The following is a 27,464-nucleotide window of genomic DNA, read 5'->3' on the forward strand; positions in this document are numbered from 1 at the left end:
TAGCAATTTGAGAGCATATATTTATACTTAATTCTAAGTTGGAAACATGAAGTAAAAATAATATTTCAAATTTGTATTTAGTGTGGACAGTAACACCTAAGTAAGGGCATGAGTTCTGACACTTAATGTTCATTCCTACCTATCACTTATCCTTTTAATATTTCCCTAAAGGTTAGTTTTGCTCTTTGACAGACCTTCTTTCTCAAATCCAAACCTTGAGAAACTCTAGATAACACGCAGCCAAGAAAGCTTCCCCACCCTCTTTCCCTTTGTCCCTCTCTATGCTTATCATTATGAGGGACAGCATGGCTGATACTCTGTTTCATTTCTTTCTTGCATTATGGACAAAAGAGGAAAAAGCTGAGAATAAGCTAGCAATTAGTAACACTTTTCATTTAGAATATTCACAGAAGAAATGAATCTGAATTATGATATGGTAATCATTTTTCTCTGTTTTATAACGAAAACATTAAAAACTCAGCACAAATTATTAGTATGTGTAGCAGTCAATAAAAGTAATACAGAATATTAATAATAACAGATATATTTATGCAATGACCCAAGCAAGTCTCCTTAATGAAGATTGGATGTTCAATGCATCTTCAGGGAATGGGAAAATGTGATTAGAGGTCAGAAAAGATATCCCTAATATTGGAACTCTCCCTGATTTAAAAAAAAAATAAAAAAAGACTTGCAGGTGACAAAAGATCAGTAGCCAGGTGACTTAACCTTCTTCAGACAGGAGTGAAGCAGATCTGGTATGAAGGTAGCATAGAAACAAGTCCTTTGGCAGTGGGAGTGGCATTGAGGGCCTTTAAATCAGTAAGAGATTTCAGGTTAAAGTTCTGTAAAATGGTAGTCAGGAATAAAAATAGCTCCATGCGGGCAAGTCCTTCTCCAATACAAATCCGTTTTCCTGAAAATAATAAACAGAGATTGTAGTTACTCCTTGTGTGTAACTGTGACTATGACAATCTGTTTATGACTTGCACAAATAGAATATGTAGTAAATATCTGATAAATGATTGAGTGGATAGATAGATGAACGGAAGGATGGATGGATGGATGAGTGGGTGAATGCATGAAACAGATGGATGTATGGATGTTTGTATGGACAAATGAATAAAGAATGAACATACTTGCTATCTTTCTAGCTTCTGATCTTAATAGGCACCCTCCATTCAACAAATATTCATTGAGTGTCAGCTCCATAACAAGCACTTCATTAGGCATTCCCACATTGTAACAGCTGTTTTGATATTTTGAGTTTCCATCAGTCTTTATAGAAACACTTGTTTCCTGTTCCAAGCCTGATATTCCATGATCTTTCCTCCAACCCTTCACACCCTCTACTCTCAGCTTTAGCCATACACGTACTTTATCAATCCGCAACACACCATGAAGTTCAAGTTTTACATCATATTGTTCCTTCTGGTCAAGGTGTACCTTTGTTATGCTGCACTCAGAACACAGGTCAAATTTCATTTCCTCTTTACACTCTTTACAATCCCCTCAAGTAATAATATCTTACACTGTCTAGGTTTCCACAATGTCATATTAATGTTTTCATTGAAGCATGGATCACATATAATCATTATTCCCTATTTATTTATTTTTCTATTGTGCAAAAATGTGAATTCTTGAAGAGAGGTCTCTGACCTTGTCGACTTGGTATCTACAGTGACAAATATAAAGCAGACATCAAAGGTCACAGGATAAAAGAAGGAGATTCCATGGCCAGAGACTCACCACACAAAATGCAGGTGTGAAAATTCAGCATCCAAGATACATGATCATGATTGGAGGAAGTGCAAGATGGTTGGAATCACAGCAAAGTATCCTACTACATTCCCAATGTTTCTGTAACCCCACGGTTGTTTGGCAAAGGTTCTGACATCCTTTATTTAGAGCAAATGTCTTGCCCTGTCATTTATTACCTCCTTGAAAATGCCAGCTGGGTTCTGCGGCTCATGCCTGTAGTTCCAGCACTTTGGGAGGCAGAGGCAGGTGGAACACTTGAGGCCAGGAGTTCAAGGCCAGCCTGGCCAACATGGTGAAACCCTGTCTCTACTAAAACTACAAAAAAATTAGCCAGGCATGGTGGCATGCACCTGCAGTCCCAGCTATTTAGGAGGCTAAGGCATGAAAATTGCCTGAACCCAGGAGGTGGAGGTTGCAATGAGCTGAGATTGCACCACTGCACTCCAGTCTGAGTGACAGAGTGAGACTCTGTCACACAAAAAAAGTAAAAAGGAAAAGGAAAATGCTATACCTTCTCTTACATTTTCTCTGTCTCCTTTGAGGCAGCTCAGACATCATTTCTGTTATTAGAATGTTGCTTAGCTCATTTTATGCCTCACTGTGAGGCATGAGGAGCAAAAAGCACGCAGGTTCTCCCTCTATTGTCTATCACCCAGAAGCTTGCGATTTCCTCTCTCATAGCCCTAGTTCTACTGAAGTACAATGATCTGCTTCCCTAACTTGGCAGTGAGACTCTTTATAGTCCATTCTGTGCTTATGGTTATTTCTTATATCCTCAGAGTTCAGCCTATGGGGTGAGGGACACCATGTGGAAGATAGTCAGTGGAGTTGTAGACTTAGATATCTTCCTCATGGCAGGTGATGAAAGTCTAAATGAGTCTCACCTCCTATGTGGAGCTCTTGGGTACCTCAGTGATGTATCTAGTGACAGAATTCAACCAACCTACACTTCAGTGTTCTCAACTGGGAAGAAAGGGGTTAACTCCCCAAAGCCCCACTAATCTATCCCAATAATGAGGTTGTATTATGAGGGTGGAGCACACAAGGATTGGAAGTCATGCTCCTAATCATGGACAAAGAGCAATTCTACCAGCCCCAGAGTAGATGCCACATATGTTCCAATAGATTCCCCCAAATTACCTTGTTCCCTAAAGTACAGATGGGAATGAATTTCCATTACCTGCTGAGAAGGGCATGAAGTTTTCACTTTTCTTAAAGTTGCCACTCTCATCCAGAAAGTGGCCAGGGTCAAATACCTCTGGGTTGGGGAATTCTTTGTCATCGTAAAGCACTGAAGTCAGTGATGGCACTATGTTTGTGCCCTGGAAGTAACAGAACAGATAATATGAGTTATAAAGAAGTCCAGAGTTGAAAAGAAATAGTGGACATCACATAGTCCAATAGCATTTACCTTTAGATGAGGAAACTAAGGTCGACCCAGATACAGTAATAAACAGAAATGGGTTTAAGGCCAGTGGCAGAATGTTGTTAAAGGGCTTCCCAATCATATCTGAAAATTTAAGTACTTGGGCACTTGGGTGCAAGCTTCTGAATTTGTTCTCCCTATCATCAAGCTTGGGCAAAGGTGTGTATCCTCACTTCCTGCTCTAGTTCATCATTTCAGTTTTCACACATCTCATATGTTGAGTATGACTTAAAATGGGAGTCTCTGTTGATGCTGGAAATTTCCAGAGTATCTGTTAATAGGACTTCTGTAAGTAAAAATTTAATCTACTTTAAAATTATATCTTCTAGGATGACAGCAATAAATACAGTAAGAAGTAAACACCATTGAGGGTTTATCATTAACATGAAGTTTGTTTGTCTTTATTCAAAAATATGCAGAAGCTATTCATTCCAGATTAACTCTAACTTAAATCCACAGAAGGAACAATGAAATTTTAAAAATCATCATTTTTTAACAATTCAGGTCAGAATCATCAGGTCAGGCAAGGATCATCAATTAAAGCTAAAACTACTGGGTGTGAGATTTTGGAAGCAGTGTTTTCACACAGTCTTAAAGTATTGTCACAGACTTTTATTAATGACCTACAAAAAAAGCAGAACCTCTGCAATAAAGAGCTCTAGCAATCACCACCTTATTAAATGAGAGACTTAGAATAACCTACAATGGCATATGTAATATTATATGCCCCCACCTGACCAATAACATTCAGTGGGATACTATGTAATTTTCTTGCCAAAATCACAACCAGAATCTAGCTCTATGAAACAGTCACACAAAGCCATCTGAGGAACAGGCTGATGGTTAAATGATTACTGGCTGAGACTCTTCAAAAAGTCAAGATACTGAAAGGAAACAAAGAAGGGAAAGGGACTGTTCTTGATTACAAGAGATTACAAACATGTGATAGCTGAATTATGTGCTGTTCCTTGCCTGGATAGCAAATTTCAAAAGAAAAAAAGCCATAAAATAGTCTAGAAAAGTTGATAAATTTAAATACAGGCTGTATATTAATTAATATAATGTTATTATATTAATAACTCCTGGTTGTGAATACTGTTATTATTATGTAGAATAAAATTTTTGTTCTTGGGACATATATGCTGAAGTATTGAGGTATAGATAGATCCTAATATTGAGAAACGGAAGTCTCTCTTGGTTGTGTGCTTTAGTGAACACAGAGACAATTCAAGTCCGAACCGTTATAACAAATTGGTGATTAGAGCAAGCGCCAAAACTTCCTAGTAAGTTGCCAATTCTGTCTTTTCCAGACAAGCTTACCAATATCATTGTTTTTCCCATGAAAAGACAACTTTTAGTTATATTATTTTTAATTTAATGATAATAATAAGTGGAATAGAGTAAGCTTATGGCATTGTAACTATAAACCAATACAGAAACTATATGATAGAAGGCATTACAGAGCTAAAAAGACAAAATTTTGTCCCAAGGTTCCAGTGATAGTAGACCCTCAGAGAGCTAAGCTAATATCTGCAGTGAATTTTCAACTGTGTTCACATCAGTTCTGAATCAGGACAGGAGGTAAGTTATTCTGACTGCCTATGGGAGAGGAATGAATCTACTCTGGAAGAAGATAAACATCCACTGAAATTCTGCATTTCTTCATATATAATATCTGGTAGTTAGCCATAAGTTTTAAGTATTTCAAGGGTACAACTGAGTGATCACAAAAAGAAAGTGGAAGAAAGGGAAGACAACAAAAACAGACCCACATTACGGAATCATTTTCAAGAAGTTTTATGCACCCAACATTACCTTGATTTTAAAACCCTGAAAAGAAAATTTTGAGGGAGAAGAACTGGAGACCAACTCTCTTGTAAATAAAAATACAGAAGTCCTGAACAGTATGTAGAAGATTAAATCCAATTGCTCATTTATACTTATGTATATTTAGTGAAGATAGTGAGGCCAATATATAAAATCATACAAACACATTCAGGGAATCAATTTCATAAAATTGTACACATGTTCATCACAAAAATGTATATACAAATAAGACAAGAGGGAAAACTTCCCTAATCTGATAAGGAATATCTACCAAAATCTACTGAAAGCACCATTCTCAATAGTGAAACATTAAACCTCCACCCCTCCCTGCAGATCAGAAATGAAACAAGGATGACTTCTATCATCAATTCTGTTCAACACTATTCCGTTCTGTTTAACACTATTCTGAATATCCTAGCCAGTGCAATAATGCAATAAAGATAAATTAAGGACACAAGAATTGGAAAATAGTAAATAAATAAAATAAATATTAACCCAGGTAGCAGAATAAGGTACATGGAAATTCCAAATGCATCTGCAGACAAAAAATGATTAGTAGTTTGTGATGATTAGTAAATTTAGCAAAGGTGCTAGGTATAATGTCATCAGAATGATAAAATATATTTCCAAATACTGGGTACAAAGAAATGAAAAAGGCACTTTATTTATAAAAACAACAAAACATTATTTATCTAGGAAAAATTCAGCAGAAGAGTTGCAAGTCAGTGCACTGAAAACAAAACATTACTGAGAAAATAGAAGAAAGCCAATAAATTGAGAGCATAATCATATTCATGAATTGAAAGTTTCAACACATTAAGATGGTCTTTCCAAATTGAACTGTAGATTTAATGTAATCCTGATAAAAATCCCAAAACAGTGTTTGGGAAATTGACACCAATATTGTCAACAATTATTTGAAAGTATAAACACAGAGTAGCCCAAACAATATTAAAGATATATATTATACAATTTTATAAATCTTTATAGTCCCAAAAGAAATAGCAGAAAGTCCATCAAGCCACCACATGTATAAGCTTTGTACTTCTCTCATCTTGTGTTGGTAGAGGATTGGAACCACACTGGGAATTTGAGAATTTCAAAAGCACAGAAGTACGATGTAGGAGAAACAAGCTTACCTTAGGGATGAGGTAGTTTCTGAATTTAATGTCAGAGGTCACTGTATGAAGCAAGCCATTGGGGATAAGGTCAATGTATCTCTGGATCTCATGCAATACAGCATCCATGTAAGGCATGTGGCTTCTGTCCTGCATGCAGGGGCTCCTGTGTCTGCCAATTACACGGTCAATCTCTTCCTGGACTTTAGCTGATAAGACACAAGTAAGAGCTGATGAAAAAAGAAGATATGTGGCACATTTGTCATAGCAGTGAATGGCTCATAAACCATCAGGTAGGGGTCCCAACAGCATTACAAACATGATTACATGCCCAGAACCATATAGAGAATTGCCAGAGTATGGATACATACCAGTCTCCTACAAAGTAAGCATCACAATGCATAAGCATGCTCCTATAAATTAGTATACATGACAATTCATAAAAACATAATAAGTTATTTCAAAAATAAACAACATAAGTCAAGAAATTACAGTGCTCACAAAAAGAAAAACAGAAATTCAGTATTACATGTATACCAACATAATATATGGGGTTCAAAATTAAACTAATTTTGAACAGTTTAATTTTGAACAATTCAAATTGAATTTGAAATTCAAACAATTCAGTTTGAATTTTGAAGAATTCAAAACTTTAATTTTGAATGAATTTATATATATATATGTATGTGTTTTTGTGTGTTTGTGTAGGAAGGAGGTGTGCAATTAGCTGTGGTACTCTCTTCATTCTTACACTTCCCAAATGTGGCCACTCTGAGCATGCTAGCACTTTCTTCTGAAATTTATATTTATATTTTTAAATAATGACTCTCTGTTTCTATTGTTTTCCTTAACAATTTTTAGACAATATTTAATGGTTTACTGGTATGGGAGATAATAATTTTCATCTCTGTCTTCACCCCATATATAGACACACATCCACAAACTGATATATACACACACACACATATACACATAAACACACACACAATTCTCCTCCCTCTATTTACCAGAATACCTTAGGCCATAATTTCTGGTTATATCAATATTCATTCTTTACATATTTCTACTACATATTTACTCTTTCTTGGTAAGACAATGATAATATGATTACATTTTGTACTTGGTACTTTCTTGGATTTAACAGTGTCTTTTTACATAAATCATAGTTTTCCATTTTCAAGTTAGAATTGTTTCCAAATGCTCAGGCAGATGTTTCAACCTCCTAGTAATAATTTACAAATCATAGAGAAATCTCAGACTATTGCTCTCCTCTCTTTGGTCCTTGATGTCTCCTCCCACACCTGTGTTATCCACCTGGTCCATTCTGAAGTGCTTGTTTTCTAGGCCTGGTGCCCAGCAGCCTCACTGACACTCTCATTCTCCTACATGAGATTTCCTAATTCCTGGAGATCATGACTTCTGACATGGTTTCTGACACTTGGATGGAACACAATCTCTATTATTAAAGAAAGGGTAAAGTTTGTGGCAAACATTCAAGTCTCAAAATAGCCTTTTTCTATTAATATACAAGGTAATATTTATGCTTGAGAATTCTGATACTGTCTGAATGTTAATCATTTATATATGACCTGATATATCTCTCTGAAAGGTTTTGATTTTCCCTTTAATCCTGGTGTTCTGAAATTCCATGACCCTCTGTCTTGGAGTGGATGTTTTTGTTTCATTCCCTCTAGTGAACATTTGTGGATGAGGTGATATTCAGATACCAAAATACAGAGGTCTTTCCTAGACCTTTGTATTTGGAGAGTTGTTTCCTCTCTGAAGAATACATCTGGCTGATAAATTTCAAGAAGGAAGAGGGTGAACAATTTGAGTCCCTGAATTCAAGGAGGAAACCCTTTCTGTACCTTTCTTTTGAGCCCTACACCTCACACTTTCCTGTCGCTGCCTAGCGTCCCTGAGTACAGAGCTTATTAGGCTCAGTTACTCTAGAGAATGAGCCTCCCTTTTCCTGTGGGGGAACATCAGTTACCTGAAAAAAGGAGCTGTGGAGGAAACCTGGGTGAGAGAGCCTCCTTTTTCAACCTCATTCCCTACCTTTTCTGACCCTCGATACCTCTTATACTGAACCCTATGGTATTGTAGTGATACAGATTAGTGTTTCCTTGTGATAAATTGTCCTCTTCTAACATTTATCAGTTAACTTCTGATATTGAAGTTAAGTTACAACTTCATCCTCTGTGCTGAGTTCATTATCACCCCTCTAACTGCTCGCTGTGTTTCAGAAATTTGTCAAAGACTAGTTGGCTGTTGCCTGTTCTTCTCACTTTTTATTAAAAGGCTAATTCTGATTTCTAATTAGGTTATTGAAGTTTCAGTGACATCCTGACACAGGGACAAAAAGTATGTTATCTGCTGCAAAACCGAAACTCTTTAAATATAAATTCTAAAGAAAGGTGGAATTTACTCTAGAGGTAAATTCTAAATAAAAGTTGCTTGCAAAAGATAAAATTATTAACCCTCCTTCAAAAAATTCCTATTTTGGCAAACACCAGTTTTATGAAACATACTTCTGGAATAATAAAATTCCTTAAGTACATCCTCTGCCTAAATGAAAACACCTTTCCTTTTTTTTATTTTTTTTATTTTTTATTTTATTTTATTTTATTTTTTGAGGTGGAGTTTCGCTCTTGTTGCCCAGGTTGGAGTGCAATGGCACAATCTTGGCTCACCGCAACCTCCGCCTCCCGGGTTCAAGTGATTCCCCTATCTCAGTGTCCCGAATAGCTGGGATTACAGACATGCGCCACCATGCCCAGCTAATTTTGTATTTTTAGTAGAGACGGGGTTTCTGGTCTCAAACTCCCAACCTCAAGCGATCCGCTCACCTCAGCCTCCCAAAGTGCTGGGATTACAAGTGTGAGCCACTGCACCCGGCCCAAAACACCTTTTTTATTAGTCTAACTTTTTAGATTACTTCCTAGACTGAAATTTACCTCAGGAAGTCTCACTAAAATGATAGGATTTCCACTTTTGCTTCAGGAAAGAGAGTTTTCATTTTCCTACCCTAGCATTAGAGCATGGAATTAAAAAAAAAAAAAAGAATGAGAAAAGGATATCTTCAATAATGTACCTACTGTTCAAAGTGGACTTCTGTAATAAAACCAACATTCAGTCTCAGGACAATTTATGCTGGCTCTGCTTACCACTAATTACCTCCACTGAAATCCTGACACCACCAGAGCTCTATTGCTTTTGCTACTGCCACACTATTTTACTGCTCTCAGTCTCCTCCTCCATTGTGCAAAGATGTCTTTCTTAATCATGTCATTAAATTTAGACTGATTACAGCTAGTGACAGAGAAGTTTAAAAAATGAAGCTTCTTTAAGAGAAACAGGGTGGAGGACACTGGCACCATCTTCTCAGCATTGTTCTGAAACTTACTTTGTTCATCATCTGTGGTCCTACCTGTGACCTCTGGGTGCTTCAGCAGGAGCAGGAGTCCATATCTCAGAGTGGTGCTTGTTGTGTGTGTTCCAGCAACAAACAGGTCAAATACAGTGCTAACCAAGTTTTCAACAGTGAATTCAGACTGTTGGTTGTCCTTTTCCTAGAAATAATTTCATGCAATTATCTGACAAATTATGTGCCAGCATATTTAATTACACTGGATTTTCTGAAACTCATGTCATAAAATTAGACAAAAAAAGAGACTGGAGAGTACAGTATTAGACAAAACAATGGTATGGTATGTATGGTATGGTATGGTATGGTATGGTATGGTATGGTATGGTATGGTATGGTATATGGTATGGCAGAAACAGTGTATCAGTTGACCCAAACTTCATTTCCTGCCCTGTTTTCCCAGCTTGCCCATGAATTCCATTCATGAAACTCTTTGCTGCTTAGGTTAGCCACACATCATATTATTTTTCCAAATATATATATGCAGAAGCATTTTGGTGCACTGTCTTTGTACAATTTGTGTTATATAACAGAATATTACAGACTAGGAACTTTATAAAGAAAATAAATTTGTTTCTTATGGTTCTGAAGCCTGGGAAGGTCAGGAGCATTGCACTGGCCTCTGGCAATGGCCTTCATGCTGTGTCATTACATGGCAAAAGGTAGAAAGGCACGGAAGGGTAAGTGAGTGAGCCAGAGAAGGCCAAACAATTTTATTAGGCTCCACCTAATAAACTGGCATTCAGTTTTTACACATGAACTTGAGGGGATACTTTCAAACCATAGTATGAGTCTTCTATTTACTCCTTCTTACTCAAGAGACAGATGTGAAGGAGGTGTTAGGATAAACATCATCTTGGGACATGACTACTTAAATCATAAAAATGAAGGCTTCTTATATGATTTGGATCTGCATTCCTACCCAAATGTCATGTTGAATTGTAATCCCCAGTGTTGAAGGTAGGACCTGGTGGGAAGTGATTGGATCATGGAGGCAGATTTCTTGCTTGGTACTATGTCACAATAGTGAGTGAGTTGACATAAGATCTGGTTGTTTAAAACTGTGTGGCACCTCCCCTTTTTCTCTCTGTTCCAGCTATGTAAGACATGTCTGCTTCCCCTTCACCTTCTGCCATAATTGTAAGCTTCCTGAGGCCTCCCCAGAAGCCAAGCAGATGCTGCCATGCTTCCTGTACAATCTATGAAACCATAAGTCTGTTAAAACTCTTCTCTTTATAAATGATCCAGTATCGGATATTTCTTTATAGCAATGCAAGAATGGGTTAATAGAGCTTCAGTACTAAATATGGTGAAAATAATCTAAAACACTTGGCTCTATGATGCTTCAGGAATACCATATTATTTCTAGTTTGACCCACCATAAAACTATTTGTATTTGAGATAAAGAAATCCACTGTTTAGTTAAGCCATTATTTACTATTTTTTCTTATTAGTAAATGAATATAATTTTAGTTAATAGAAATAGGTAATTTAGGTCCATATCATGGAAGGTGTTACAAGCCTGAATCATGAGTTTGCAATTGTCTTCTTCTGTCAAAAATTTACATAGGCTCAATATTGCCTAGAGACTCATTATGAAGCTAAAATTGTGTGTAAACACTAATGTGATGACAAAACCTAGAATGAAATATAGTGAAAGGGACACAATTCACAAAGACAAGATTAGGACAGCAAAATTATAATCCAGATAGAAGGCAACCTGCAACTTTTTCTAGGGAACAAGTTCAGAAACGAATAGGAATATAAAAAGTGAAGAGAAATGGCAATCATTAAGACAGAGATTTGAGGCACCACCTGCCCATAAAGGGTAAAGAAGAAAACAGTAGGGATAATGCAGATAGATGCCAAGGCTAAGGGACTAACTGAATGAAGTGCTCATTAGTTGAAAGTCAAGATAGAGAAAGTAATTGGCAAAGATAAGTAGTTTCTTTTAGGACTGAGATGATATGACACAGAATTGACAATAAAGAGGCAGTCTTTAATATTGAGTACAGGGAATCATAAATATACCAATATATTACTTTCTAACCAATCCCTAGGCCAGCCTTACTTTGATAATATTTTTATAATCTACAGGTGACATGTGACATGTCTAATATTATGTAATAAACACCATTAAGATAAAACAAATACTCTCAAAACCTATACTTGCTAGACAAAGATAGTCATCTCCCTTGGTACCAACAGCTTCATGGTTTTCTAAACTCATGAAGGTAAAGTTACTTTTAAGTCACAGCCAGGCACAGTGGCTCACGCCTGTAATCACAGCATTTTAGGAGGCTGAGGCAGGTGGATCACTCAAGGTCAGGAGTTCAAGATCAGCCTGGCCAATATGGTGAAACCCCATTTCTACATTTTTTTTTAAATACCCAGGCATGGTGGCAGGCACCTGTAATCCCAGCTACTCAGGAGGCTGAGGAAGGGTAATCACTTGAACCCAAGAGGCAGAAGCTGCAGGGAACCAAGATCATACCACTGCACTCCAGCCTGGCAACGGAGCCAGATTGTGTCTCAAAAAAATTACTGTTAGTAAGAAAAGCATTATGCTCATAAACTAATATTAATATGTCAATTCTGTTGAAGTGAATTTGGAGATTTTCAGGTAATATGCACATAGCCTATAATAATTAAGCTAGACTATACAAAACAATGTTTGAAGAAATTAAGAAAATCTAAATACATGGAAGGATATTTATTTCATAGATTGAAATGCTAATATTCTTATGGTGGCATTACTGGGGTAATGTCACAATTACTGGGAAGTTCAGGAATCAATGGCTGCACTAAAGCAACCATTGACCCTGCATAATCTGTCTGAAGAAATTATTTTGGGACTCTAAAGCCTAGTCAAACAATTGTAGCACCCAGGGAAGTAAGGGATAAAGAAAGCAACTGGTAAGTTTCAGTAAATTTGGCATCTTTCATAGAGGCTAACATCCCTTATAGCTGTTACATGGCAATTTGGGGAACAGTGTACTGTGTGGCCGGTGCAGTTTCTTGGTTCCCAACTGGACAACAGAAACATTTTCCTTCAAAAATCGGGGTTGTATCGTTTGATTGTTGATGAAATAGTACAGAGGCTGGCCAATGTTTCAATCCCCATGGGCTCAAGCGACTTCCCCAGTGACATTACATGTGATGAATTAAAGAGAAAAAACTTTTCTCTTTTATTTTTTGTCCTTTTGATGCTTAATCCAGGGACTTAAGAAAAGCTTTGTCAGATCATTACCTGACTGTAGAAATAACAGTACAATGACTTAAGTGATCACATAAGACAAAAAATACAGTCTTTGCAATAATATTTTGGAAAAGTCACTAAACAAATTGATGACTGAAGCATTCATCAAGCAACATCAGCAATGGCTAGACAATGAAAACATCTTATTTTCAGGTTTAATGCCTTACAATATGTGAAATGTCTACTTCTCAACAAAAATTACGTAGCATATAAAGAATCAAGTAATATAGTGCATTAGCAACTAAAAAAGGAATTTGACAGAAACTATCCCAGAGGAAGCCCAGACATTGGACTTACTAAAAAAACCTTTAAATATCTAACATTTCCTCAGAGAGCTGAAGAAAATGATGTACAAGGAATGATATAACAGAAATTTTCAGGGAAACTGCTACAAAAGAAACAAAATATACCAGGAAAGAAGTCAAGAAGGAATCAAAAGTTTCAGTAGATAAAAAATGATCAGACAAAAATAGGGCAATATTGTGGAAATTGAGGGAAAAATAAAGATACAAAACAAATTTAAAATAGCATTATAGCAGAAATAAGTCCTTTGATGTAGCTTATCACTTTCATTGTAAATGGAAATACTAAGGGCACATAGCATGACTGAATTTGCCATTTAAAATACAGGTCTGGAAGGAATGGGCTCTTTAATAGAAAGTTATATGCTGTCTATAAGAGGCTCACCTTATACCAAAAGAAACAATAATCCTGAAAGCAAAAAATAGAAAACTATTTTCCATGCAAATTTTGGCTGAAGCAAGATGGAATGGCTATATTAATACCACAAAAAGATTTTATGCTAAAATTCTTAAGATAAGCAAATAAAGGTATTTTCTGTTGGAATCAAGGATGAATTCATCACAAAGATATAAAATTATTAATGTGTGTGCACCAATCAATACACGTCCAAAATATGTGACACAAAATTTGGCAGCATTGAAGGGACAAATAGATTTCACACAAAAATAGTGAGAAATTTCAGTACCAAATTTTCACTAATAAAACATCTAGACAAAAGATTAATGGGAAACAGAAGACTTGAACAACACTAGATATTACTATACTTGACAAACATATAGAGAATATTTTATTCAACAACAGTAGTATATACAACTTCTCAAGTGCAACTTTCTCCAGGTAGAGAATAAACACTTTTGAATAATTTTTAAGACCAAAATCATGCAAAATATCTTCTCAAGCCACAACATAATGGACTTAGAAATCAGTAACAGGAAGAAAATTAAATATCAAACAACATGGTGTTTAACAACCAGTGTGTTAAAGAAAAAAAATTATTAGGGAAATTAGAAAATATTGAGAGATAAATGAAAATAAACACTAAATTATCAAAATAATGATACACAACAAAAGAAGTTCTTGGAAGAAAATTTACAGCAGTAGACATCTACATTTAAAAAGAAACAAGTGCTTGAATCAACATTACAACCTAGGAACTAGCAAAAGAATATCAAACTAAACTCAAAGACAATAAATGGAAACAGAGATAAATGAAAAAAGATAATTAAGTCCAATAGATTCTGGCAATACAACAAACAATGACACCAAATATTGGTTCTCTGAAAAGATCAACAAAATTGACAAATGTCTAGCAAGACAGACCAAATAAAAAGAAAAAGAGAAGACACCAATAACTAAACTCAAAAATGAGAGCAGGGACATTACCACTAAAGCCTCTCTTTATTTAGGTCATCTAATTTATTGGTGTACAATTGTTTATAGTAATCTTTTATAATCCTTATTATTTCTTATTTACCCTTCTATGGATTACAAATCCTCTCACAGTTTGATATCCGCCAGCTTCTTATTACTTTCTCTTTGTGTATGTTGTAGATCCTTCCAATGATCTCTCTGCTAGGTTCCATTAGTCTCCCCTTACTCCATCTGGGCTATGATTATTCACCTGTAATTTTGGTTCTCCTTTCTGCAGAGAATCGGTCACTGACATCTGTTGTCAGCCAACTGGAGAAGCACTCTGATGCCTCAAGCTGTGGACAGATCTGTGGGATGTGCAGTGGCTTGGCTCTGTTCTTAGCTCCAGAGAAGAGCAATGTTGGGCAGAGCAGGACCAAGCTGACCTGTCCCCTGGTCCCCTAGCAGCAGGTGCAAGCACAACCTCTGATGAGGTTGGCAGAGGACTAATAGACACTCTGTGAGGTTTCCTTGGTAATAAATAGCCTTAGTGTGGTGGTTTTCTCATATGTCAGCTGTAGTAGTAATGTACTAGGCATGTGAACAGGCTCAAGACTTCCTGTCCAGCTGGGGTGATGTGAATAATGGTGTTGGCTGAGGTCACACAAAATATTTTTCCTTCCCAAAAGCTGTGCTATTGTATCAGCAGATGTTGTAATGGGCTGTGTGTATTGGCCTCTGGCCAGTAGGCAGTACTTGCAAAAGACAGCCAGCATCAGTGGTAGCTATGAGATTTGTAGTTGGCTTCTGTTACCCAGGGGAACATGTAGAAGAATGAAATCGAATGCCTATCTCTTACCATAAACAAAAATTAACTCAAGATGGATTAAAATCTCAAATCTAAGACTTGAGACCATAAAAATTCTGGATGAAAACCTATGAAAAACTCTTCCAGACATTGGCCTAGGCTAATAATTTAAGCAATTTCAACAATAACAACAATTGACAATGGGACTTAATTAACTAAAAGAACTTCCACACAGCAAAAGCAACTATGAGCAGAATAACTAGACAACTTGTAGAATAGAAAAAAATATCTGCAAACTATACCTCCAACAAAAATCTAATATCCAAAATCTACAAGGAACTCAAACAAATCAACAAGAAAAAAAAAACAAATAATCCCAAGAAAAAGTAGACAGGCAAGTCACAGCAGCTCACTCCTATCATCCCAGAATGTTGGGATGCCAAGGCAGAAGGAGCACGTGAGCCCAGGAGTTCGAGACCAGCCTGGGCAATATGGTGAACCTTTATATCTACAAAAAGAAAAAAGAAAAAATTTAGTGGGACATAGTGGCACATGGCTGTAGTCTGAGCTGCTCAGGAAGCTGAGGGAGTGGAAGGATCATTTGAGCCCCAAAGATTGAGGCTGCAGTGAGCTGTGAGCAAACCACTGTACTTCAGCCTGGGCAACAGAATATACACTGTCTCAGGAAAAAAAAAAAAAGAAAGAAAGAAAGAAAAAAAAAACTGGGCAAATGGCATGAACAGATATTTCTCAATAGAAGATATACAAATGGCAAACAAACATATCAATTTTTTTGAAGTTCAACATCACCAGTAACCAGGGAAATGCAAATCAAAATGACAATGAGGCACCACATTTACCCTAGTCAGAATGACCATTATTAAAAAGTCAAAAAAACAATAGACGTTGGTGTGGGTACAGAGAAAAGGAACACTTATACACTGCTGGTGGGAATGTAAAATAGTATAACCTCTATGGAAAACAGTATAGAAATTTCTCAGACAACCAAAAGTAGATCTATTATTCAATCCAGGAACCCCACTCTTGGTTATCTACCCAAAGGAAAAGAAGTCATTATATCAAAAAGACACCTGCACATGCCTGTTTATTGCAACACAATTTACAATTGCAAAGATATGGAGTAAAGTTAAGTGCCCATTAACTTAAGAGTGAATGAAAAAATAAGACATATTATAAGTGAGAACATGCAGTATTTGATTTTTCATTCTTGAGTTACTTCACTTGGTATAACAGCCTCCAATTCCATCCAAGTTGCCACAAAAGACATTATTTTATTCTTTTTATGGTAGAGTGGTAGCATGAATGAACTATGCAGTTATCATGCTATGTGAAAAAGTCCAGTCACAAAAGACAAATATCGTATGATTTTATTTTTATGAAGTACCTAAAACAGTTAAATTCATAGACACAGAAAACAGGATGTTTTGGTTTGTTAGAATGGTTGCTAGGGGCTGGGAGGAGGGAGAAATTGTACATTGGGTATAGAATTTCTATTTTGCAAGATGAAGTAATTCTGGAAATAGAGGTGATGGTTGTAAAACAATGTGAATGTACTTAATGTCCCTAAATTATGCATTTAAAATGTCTGATATAGCAACTTGTATGTTATGCATATTTTGACACACTTTTCAAAAATGTTTAAGGCTTATACATCATGACAAAGTAGAATCTATACCAGAAATGCAAGAGTGGTTCAACAAGAAAATCAATCACTTTAATACATCACATTATTAGCATGAAAGGAAAGAAACAATATGATTATCTCAAGAGAAGCAGAAAAAGCATAGGACAAAATTCAACACTCTTCAGGGTAAAATCACCCAAAAACTATGAACACAAGGAAAATTCATTATCATAATAAAATATATTTATAAAAACTCCAAAGGTACTTCATACTAAATTGTGAAAGTCTAAAAGCTTATGCCCTAAAATCAGGGAGGAAAAAAAAAATGTATACACTTTCACCACTACTATTCAGCGTAGTACTTAAAGTCCAAACCAGAACAATTAGGCAACCAAAAGATATAAAAGGCATTTAGATAACAAAGGAAGATGTAAAACTATTTCTATTTAAAGATAACAGGATTCTATATAAAGATAAGTCCATACAATTCACACAAAAAAACTAGAGCTAATAAGTTATATTAGTCCATTCTCATGCTGCTAATAAAAACATATCTGAGACTTGGTAATTTATAAAGAAAAGAGGTTTAATTGGCTAGGGATGCCTCAGGAAACTTACAGTCATGGTGGAAGGGAAAGCAAGAGGATATGTTTATGTCCTTCTTCCGAAGGCAGCAGGAAGGAGAAGAATGAGAGCTGAGCAACGGGGGAAACTCCTTATAACACCATGAGATCTCAAGAGAACTTACTCACTATCATGGAAATATCATGGGGGAAACTGCTCCCATGATTCAGTTACCTCCTTCCAGGTCCCTCCCACCACATGCGGGGAATATGGGAACTATAATTCAAGATGAGATTTGGGTGGGGACACAGACAAACCATATCATAAATGTTTTAGGCAAAATCTCAGAGTATAAGATCAATGCAAAACTCAGCTGTGCCCCAGCAATGAACAATCTGAAAATGAAATCAAGGAAATAATTACATTTGCAATAGCATGCAAAGGAATGAAAGCTCTAAAAATCTATAAACAAGGAGGTGAAAGATTCTCACACTGAAAAAAATCAAACGTTGCCTAAAACAATATAAAAATATCTAAATAATAAAAAAACTCATACTCTAGGGTTGAAAGACATAAGATTGTTAAGATGGCAATGCTCCCCAAAGTAATGTAAAGATTCAGTGTAATCACTATTAAAATTCTAATGGCCTGTTTTGCAGAAATGGGAAAATCAATCCAGAATTTATATGCAACTACAGGGAATGGAATCAATTTCCAACTTGAAAACTTCGAAACAAAGCTATATTAGTGAAAGCAGTGTGGTACTGGCATAAGGAAAGACAAGATTAATGGAATAAAATTTAAATCCCAACATAAATGTAAACATCTAAAAGGTAAAATCCCAAACATAAATGTAAAAATGAAAATAGTGTGGTACTGGCACAAGGAAAGAGAAGAACAATGGAATAAAATTTAAATCCCAAACATAACTGTAAACATCAATAGCCAGTTCATTTTCAACAAGCATCCCAAGACCATTCAGTCTAAAGGAAGAGTTTCTTCAACAAACAGTGCTGCAACAATTTGATAACCAAATGCAAAAGAATGAGGTTAGACTCCTACTTCATTCCATATGCAAAATATAACTGTAAGTGGATGAAAAACTCAAATATTAGTTAAAACTATAAAATTCTTAGAATAAAACATAGGGGTAAATATTAATGCCTTCAGATTTGGCAATGAATTCATAGATTTGACACTAAAGCAACGAAAGATTAAATAGATAAACTGGACTTTAGAAAAGTAAAATGCTGTTGTACATCAAATCAAAAAATAGAGAAAAAAGGAAACAAACAAAATAAATAAAATAATAAAACTAAAATGTTTGTACATCAAAGAACATAATTAAGAATGTGAAATCACAACCTACAGAATGGAAGAAACTATTTTTCTTATCATACATACATAGGGATTTAATGTTCAGAATGCACAAATAATTCTTACAGTTCAACAATAAAATGATAAGCAACTCAATTAAAGAATGCACAAAGGATTTGAATAACATTTCTATAAAGGACATATGAAAATGGGAAAAAATATATGAAAAGATGTTCATTTTTCATTGGTCATTAAGTATATATAAGTCAAAATCACAATGAAATTCCACTTTTCACTGACACAAAATACTGTAAAATTAAAAAATATTAACAGATGGAAAAATAGGAACCCTCAAATATTGCCAGTGGAATTGTAAAATGGTGCATTCAGTTTACAAATGTTAATTGCTTCTCAAAAAATTAGACATAAAATTACCACATGACCCAGAATTAACACTCCTAGGACTATACCCAAGGAAAATGAAAGTATGTCCATGAAGAAACTTATAACAAATATACGTAGCAGCATTATTTATAAAAGCCATAAGATGAAAATAACACAAATATACACCAACAGATGAATGATAAACAAATTGTTATGTGTACATGTATAATGGAATATTAGCCACAAAAAACCAAAAATGCTGACACATGCTACAACTTTTTGGAGCCTCCATGTCATTATGGTAAGTGAAAGAAGTCAGAAACAAAGGTCACATATGCTAGCAATAGGGAAATCCATAGAGACAGAAAGCAGATTACTATTTACTACATGATGAGGTGGGAATGAGATGTGATCATTTAATGACTATAGTATATTTTTACAGAGTGATAAGTTTTGAAAGTAAAGAGAGCTGTTAATTGCACAACATTGTGATTACATTAAATACCAATAAAGTATACACTTTAAATTGGATAATGTATGGATTGTGAATTCCATCTCAATCTTCAAATGTCATAATTCATTGAATCAATCTACAGATTTAATGCAATTCTTGTCAAAATCCCAACTGAATTCTTTGGGGAAATGAACAAGCTTATCTTAAAATTCATGTGGAGACTCAACGAACCCGAAATAAACCAAATAGTCTTCAGAAGAACAAACTTGGCCGGGTGTGGTGGCACATGCCTGTAATCCCAGCACTCTGGGAGGCAGAGGCAGGTCAATTACAAGGTCAAGAGATCGAGACCATCCTGGCCAACGTGGTGAAATCCTGTTTCTACTAAAAATACAAATATTAGCTGGGCGCGGTGGTGTGCATCTGTAGTCCCAGCTACTCGGGAGGCTGAGGCAGGAAAAGCACTTGAACCTGGGAGTCAGAAGTTGCAATGAGCCAGGATTATGCCACTGCACTCCAGGCTGGCTATAGAGCGAGACTCCATCTCAAAAGAAAAGTAAAAATACAAATAAAAATAAAAAAAATAAAAGAACAAACTTTGAGGACTCTCATTTCTTGATTTTAAAACTTGATACTATGGTATCAAACTATTGCATTTAAGATGTAGCTATAGTAATTTATCTATAGTAATTCAGTATAGTAATTCAGCTATAGTAATTAAGATTTCAAAATGATGTATTACCGGCATAAGGACAGAAACAGATCAATTGGGAAGAATTGGGAGCCCACAAACAAACTTTCCCCTTTATAATCCATTGGTGTTTGGTAAGATTGCCAAGACAATTCAGTAGGAACAAAAAGAGTTTGTTCAATAAACAGTGCAGTGACAACAGGGTTCATGCTTACAGGTTACCTGAGAGACACCAACCTCTAACTCCTTATTGGTGCAAATTCACTTTAGGTTGCACCAAATTCAGGTTTCTCTGTTCCATCCACCTACTCTTTCTTACCATATACCTCTCCACAAACTACTCAACCCATCTGAAACCTCTCCCCTGTTCCTTACTGTGAATAATTTAAGGTATATTTCAATCTATGGGACATTCAGGAAGTCCACCTTGGTTAAGCCATTCTTTTCCATTCTCACATACATTATGTGTAATGATAATGCCCATATTCAATTTATGGTAATATTTTATATTTGCTACCTCATTTGTAATTGCTTCCCTTTGGCTGCAGTGTCCATTCTATTCTCCTCTGGTAGATTATTTTTATTTGAAGAAGAATGTCAATGTATTCTAGCCATTTGATAATCTTATGTTTTCCATGATGTTTACTGCAGACACATAAATACTATATATTCTTAAAATGCTAATCAAGCATTATGGGTCTGACCATTTAAACATTCCTAATAATTAGAGAAGGATTTAATGAAGCACGAAATGGAAAAGAAATCAAAATGCTGATCTGTTGCAAACATCTTACCTGCTCCATTTTAATCAGGAAGCAATCAATAAAGTCCCGAGGATTGTTAATGTCCAGTGATTCTTGGTGTTCTTTTACTTTCTCCAAAATATAACTTTTTGTAAAAGCACCATTTTTAAGGAATTTGTTGTGAGTCCCTGGGAAGTAATCGATGAGAAAAGGAAAAATATTGCAAACCTAAAAAAAAAAATTATTAAATATAAACACATCATAAAGACATATGTACCATATACCAAGTCCTGATTAGAAATTATAGCTATAAATATAAATAATATATGGTATAGATCTTAATGGGTAAATTTTTATTGTGAATGTACAGCAGTTCTCTCTACTCACAGAAAGATTTGAGGGAGAAAATTCTGACCAGAGAATAGAAAATGAGAGTTATTTTCTATATAATACATTATTTTTATTGAATAAAAGTATCTTTATGTCAATTTTCTCATTTTTACAACAATTCTTGCCTACAACCTTGAAATATAAGACGGTATAAAGTACTATGATTCACATTTCATAGATGACACCAATGTTAAGGGAGTTTGGTCAACGTGACTGGAGCACAAAGATAGTCCTTGCTATTTTCATTTCTACATAGCAGCCTCAAAAATGGAACAAGTATTTTAGAAATTGGAGGCGCTCAAAGATACCTTGAATCCCAACTGTACACCTAAGCAGTTAAGTGACTTCCGTAGGATCACACAACTATTATTCAGGCAGAGCCTAGGGCATGCTAGCTCAGCACAGGGTAAAATTGGGATGTTTGTTTCTGGTTCATACACTATAAAGCCAATTATTTTGTCATTCCTAATCCAGTTACCTCATCAGCCAGGATCCCAAATGGAGCACCAAACAACCCTGCCCTACTCAGTGTTTTCTGGTAGCTTCTAGGGTCACCTATATCTATATATATACACACACACACACACACATATATACACACACACATATATACACACATACATACACACACACACACACACACATATATATATATATATATATATTTTTTTTTTTTTTTCTTGAGACAGAGTCTCGCTCTGTTGCCCAGGCTGGAGTGCAGTGGTGCAATCTCGGCTCACTGCAAGCTCTCCCTCCTGGGCTCACACCATTCTCCTGCCTCAGCCTCCTCCTGAGTAGTTAGCACGACAGGCACCCGCCACTGCGCCCGGCTAATTTTTGTATTTTTAGTAGAAACGGGGTTTCACCTTGTTAGCCAGGATGGTCTCGATTTCCTGACCTCGCGATCCGCCTGCCTCGGCCTCCCAAAATGCTGGGATTACAGGCGTGAGCCACCGCGCCTGGCTTATTCTTTCTTCTTGAAGGAGATATTCCCTTCCCAAATTAGGATATTTCTGCCAAGTAGTATGGTGAAGAGGTCTCTAAGTGTGAACTGGAGGACGAAACTAGTGAGTAATGGAAGCCTTCAGAAAAGGCCCAGATGTCCATGGAATGACATGGGCATGTTTTTGGGTGGTCATCAAAGTACAGAAACACGGCTTTGGGGTTTAGTAGGAAAGCCACGAGTCGGGAAGCTAACAGACTTGAAAGCCAGGCCAATATTCAGGCATTAAGTTTCTTTGTGTAAAATGAAAGGCTCAGTCATCTTTCCCAGATGTTTACTTGAGGACTGTGGCGTTCAAACATGCACTTCAAGGATTAGTTCACACAGAATTTTGGACTTAAAAGAAAAGACAGTGATTTTTTGGGAAGATAAAATCCTGGCCTCACCTGGATCCATGGGGTGCTTGCAATCCTGAAGTTCTCGTTGAATCTTTCCATTAAGGTAAGAAAATTCTTATCTTCATACTGAAATCGATTTTGGAAAACGATGGAGCAGATCATATTGCAGGGAGCACAGCCCAGGATGAAAGTGGGATCACAGGGTGAGGCTAAAGGATTGGAAACAACTTTAAAATTCAATTAAAATATAAATAATTTTAAAATATGCATTTGTTAAGATGTAAAGGAAATTTAGAAATTGTAAGCAATTCCTGACAAATTCCTCTTGCACCCCAAAAATAAAAATCAGCATGTGTGAAATCAGCGCATCAGTTTTACCTGAAATCTGAGTGGAGCATAACAACCTAGATCGTTAAAGACTGGCATTTCGTATGTGGCAATTCACACCCACTGCCTTTATTTAAACCCTTATAACCCAAGGTGTCTGCTATTTTGGAATTAAAAGAAGACGTTCTAAAAACTCTAATTGCGTTTTTCAAGCAGAATCACATCTGTCTGGAAAGCCTGTGGACAATAAAGCACAAAGGGAGAGAAAAGTTGAGGACCTAGAAACTTTTTATACATAATAAATAGCTAAAAGAATTGTGTTACATTAGTAAAGAGGAACTAAAGTTAGAGAGACTGTGGGGTGAATTCACGTGGTTAAAGAAAAAAAAAATGTAAAAAGCAGAATATGTCCATGTTATACGAGAAGAAAAACTAATATAAATGAACTATAAACATGAAAGTGATTTTCTTATCCAAAAAATAAAATGAAAACTTTTTATTTCGATATAAATCCCAGTAAGGCAAACAAAAAGTAAAAGTAAATTGATAATGAAGACTTTTTATTTCTTATTTCAATGTTTAAAACAATGAATTTCATTTCTTAGGAACTATTGTTTATTATTCCCAGTCATGCTCCAAATTTAATTCATTTGGACAAAACCACTCTTGAAGATTCTGGGACATTGTTCCATATAGCCATCAAGATAAGCATGTTTTAATAAATTTTTAAATTTTCACCATATGTTAGAGTAAGTATATCATTTTATGGGTAAATAAATTATAAGAAAGGTTTTCTTTTTTAGTAGGGGGGGTTCTCTAAGTGAAATTGTTGTAATCAAGTGATGAATAAACTTTATATGTAAGGAGTTCCCAAATTCACATCTATATATCCTAAATAAGGTGAAGTAAATTGAAAGTGTTCTAAATAAATGGAAGGACATTAAACAACAGGAAACCTGTTGAGTTAGCTGCTTTCAAGCTGGGTTCCTGTAAACATAACAGTGTTCTAAGCTTTCAGAAAAAGTTTTATTGTAGCTGAGGGCATGGAGGGTAATTTCAGAAGCCTTGAGGATTGTATGTGTGCATGTGTTTATGTGTTTACTGAGGTAAAATTTGATTTTCAGTCTTTCCATTCACTGCGCTTAGAAGAGATAATTTTTTAAAAGTTAATTTGGAATCCTAGCTGATATTCAGATTCACTGTGACAAGCCCTTCATAGGTAAGTAGAGTTGGCACGGGGAAGAAAGGAATTACCATAAATGTCCAAGCTAAAATCCAATAAACAAGAGGAAAAGATAAGCAAAACTGAAAGCAGAGCCTAATTACATTTAAGAAAAACAGAATAAAGAGTTATTCACAATAGTTAAACAGATCATTTATAAATTGGTATTTATATATTTTGCTGAAACATACCATAGCATATGCTTACTCAAAATTTATAAATTGCTATAATAAGTAATGGTTAATAAAAAATAATTAATCCTGATATTTTCCAAATAATACCGTATTTCCTGAGAAATAACAACTGAGAACTGCACTGAGATACAATTAAACAGGTAAAACCATACATAGTATCACCACTGGCCAAAACTATAGGCATGGACCTGGGAGAAATCCCCAGACATGTCAGTGAGTTTGACCATATGAATAAAGTTCAGTTAAATGAAAGCACATGTCACTTGGTTCACGTTCCATAAGGGTGTGATGGGGTAATTCCCACCATGTTCACTAGCCAAGTATTTTCTGGTGAAATGTTCTGAAAGCTGGAACCCAGGTTTATGCTATAGGGGAAACATTGCTGTTTAATGCTTTTCAAAAATGAACTGAAGACCTGCATTTATGATTTCTAATTTGAAAACAAGGAAACAAAATTGAGGAGAAAACAGGATTAAATGACCTTTTATACCCACACTGTGTGCATTATCATGCCTGTACACCCACAAAGACACACACAAGCTCCCTTTTCTCTCTGCTTTAAACCTCCCTCCACCACTTGGGGGCTGACAACCAGGATGCTCAATGAAGATCTGACCATCCTTGAAATGTACCAAGAACATCCTTAGTAAAGAGAGCTGACTGTTAAGGTCAGTGATGCTGAGTAGAGTCACTCACCATTGGTTTTTCTCAACTCCTCCACAATACAGCGGGCTTCCTTTTGAACGCAGTCCTCAATGCTTCTCTTACCCATCCCAAAATTTTGCAAGGTCAAAAGAGAGAAACGCCGCATCTCTTTCCATCTCTTTCCAGTGCTGAAAATGATTCCTAACAAAAAAAGAACAGAAACTAGGAGGGGATTCTCAGGCAAAGAAGATGAAGATGAAACTCAACAGCCATTCAGATGGGCTAAGCTCTGCCTTCAAGTCTCTGCTTTTCATCCTCCTAACCCTAATTACCAATGCTGACACAGGCACCTGCACACCTACCATGCCCTTTCTGACTTCTTTCAATTAGTGGCAAAGCACCTCTCTCGGAAAACTCCTCTCCATGATCAATCAGGGCTTCCTTCAGAGCTTCATATCCATGCAAAACCACAGTGGGCTTTAGGCCAAAATACACAGTGAACACAGGGCCGTAGAGTTTTGAGAAATGGGAAAGGAGATGCAAATAGCAGCAAAATAAGTGGCTGTTTGGTTCAAATATTATGTATGATTCAGACTGATATTATCATTGTATAGTTTAATGTTTATGTTTATTACACACAGATTTGATATTTCTGAATTTTATACATAAATGTGATAGTGATTGTTATAGCTGCCATTTTAGATGGCCTGTGACATGCCGTGTAATGACCCAGGCAATTGGTACACAAGTCACGGTTCATCCTCACTTTAACACATTCAGCACATTTATTCACCCTGTTTTATAAATAAAGAAACGGAGGTCAGGAGAACTCCAAATTCATTTTCAGAGTCCCACAGGTAGTCTATAGAAGCTCCAAACTGGAACTTCTGCTAATTTAAACTCTGATGCCTGAGCAATTTATCAGTCCCCCGTGTCCACCTTGAGACCAATACCCAGCTGACAATTTTAGTGTCACCTGGAAGGCTCCAACAGTAAGGATTCTGACTCAGCAGTCCTGTGATGAACACTAGTAATCCATATTTTATAAGGCACTCCAGGTGATTCTAATGCCAAGTCAAGTTTCTAACTGCTGCTACTGCCAATACAGAAAAAGTAAGCACCACAGAGACAGAAACAGGACATTCAGCATCTGCTGGAAGAACAATGTCTTCCATCCTCCAGCAACCTTAGCCACAGATGGCAGCTTTATGCAGAATTCAAAAGAACTCTGTTACCACCAATTGGTCCCTGACTGAATATGTCTTTCTTTCATCTACTTATGTTGATCCTGAACCCATAGCTGTTGCCTTCACATTAAGCATTAGTTTATTCTTCAGAGAACTTCAATTTTCATAGCAATTCTGAATAAAACATATGATTAATAGAATAGATGACTTATTGGATGACATCTTTAAACTCATACACTTTCCTTACAATTTACCTTCAGCCAAAAATTAGAGCAAAGTGGTATGAAGCAAAAAAGAGAACCATCACTCCAAACTTTTTCCACTATATTGATTTGATTCTACCGTATACTGACCAAAATGTTTCTCCACTCACAAAATGCATTAACTCATCCCACTATTTCCCACAATGACAGAATGGAAAAGACAAGAGAAATAGCAAAGTTTGCAGGGAGTATTTTGCTTTACAGTGATCCATTTTAATAGTGTGGTACCAGGAATATATTTTATTTAAAAATAGAAGTCAAAGAACTTACTCTTTTCAAGTCACTGGAGGAATATAAAGCATACTTACATTGCTGAAAGATTTGCTGATATTCCTAATATCTAACTGTAGGATATTTCCAATAATAGGGAGAGGAGTGGGGCCAGGAGGGAGCTTCCCTCTCCCAGAACTCTGTCTCCAGAGTGAAAAGAGAAGCAAACAGGAGAGACAGAGCACCAGGACCACAAAAGGATCCATTGAAGCCTTCTCTTCTTACTAAGACAACTGGCAGCTTGCACTGCAAGCCTTTTATATCTCTCCCCGCTAATTCAGGCATGCCTCGTTAACATGTAAGGTGACCAATCACCTAGATACACGTTATGCTATTTTCTGAATGGACTTTGGCTCATTGAGCAATTAAAAATATTTTTTAGTCTTGTTGTCTTTTTCTTTCCAGTGTCCACCTAGGACACTGTGGTTTAATTGCATTGGATTGGAGTCAAGGTAGTGATAATTACAAACATAAAAGACCCTGGTTGTTTCAATGTGCAAAGATGATGGAGAAACACTGAAGTCATTTAGACTGGATGCTAGAAAATC

The 27,464-nt window shown here is 36.1% G+C and overlaps 1 protein-coding gene across 3 annotated transcripts; it reads right to left on the reverse strand.

The window, feature by feature from the left end:
* CYP2C93 (cytochrome P450 family 2 subfamily C member 93) lies at positions 1–27,147 on the reverse strand. 3 transcript variants are annotated; one of them, XM_005566013.5, is made up of 9 exons: positions 26,940–27,134; positions 25,559–25,706; positions 25,248–25,397; positions 22,857–23,017; positions 21,129–21,305; positions 9,563–9,704; positions 6,154–6,341; positions 2,942–3,083; positions 1–916 (listed from the first exon to the last, which is right to left on the reverse strand). In XM_005566013.5, the coding sequence occupies exons 1-9, from the start codon at positions 27,120–27,122 to the stop codon at positions 735–737; spliced, it is 1,473 nt and encodes a 490-aa protein (XP_005566070.3). In that variant the 5' UTR covers positions 27,123–27,134; the 3' UTR covers positions 1–734. The 3 variants fall into 3 exon arrangements, with proteins under 3 accessions (XP_005566070.3, XP_073858348.1, XP_073858347.1); XM_074002247.1 differs by lacking the exon at positions 25,559–25,706 and having other exon boundaries at positions 26,955–27,147; XM_074002246.1 differs by lacking the exon at positions 25,559–25,706 and having other exon boundaries at positions 9,539–9,704; positions 26,955–27,147.
* Positions 27,148–27,464: the final 317 nt, after the last annotated feature.

Source organism: Macaca fascicularis, chromosome 9 (assembly GCF_037993035.2).
Source record: "Macaca fascicularis isolate 582-1 chromosome 9, T2T-MFA8v1.1".
In the NCBI taxonomy this organism is placed as follows: domain Eukaryota; kingdom Metazoa; phylum Chordata; class Mammalia; order Primates; family Cercopithecidae; genus Macaca; species Macaca fascicularis.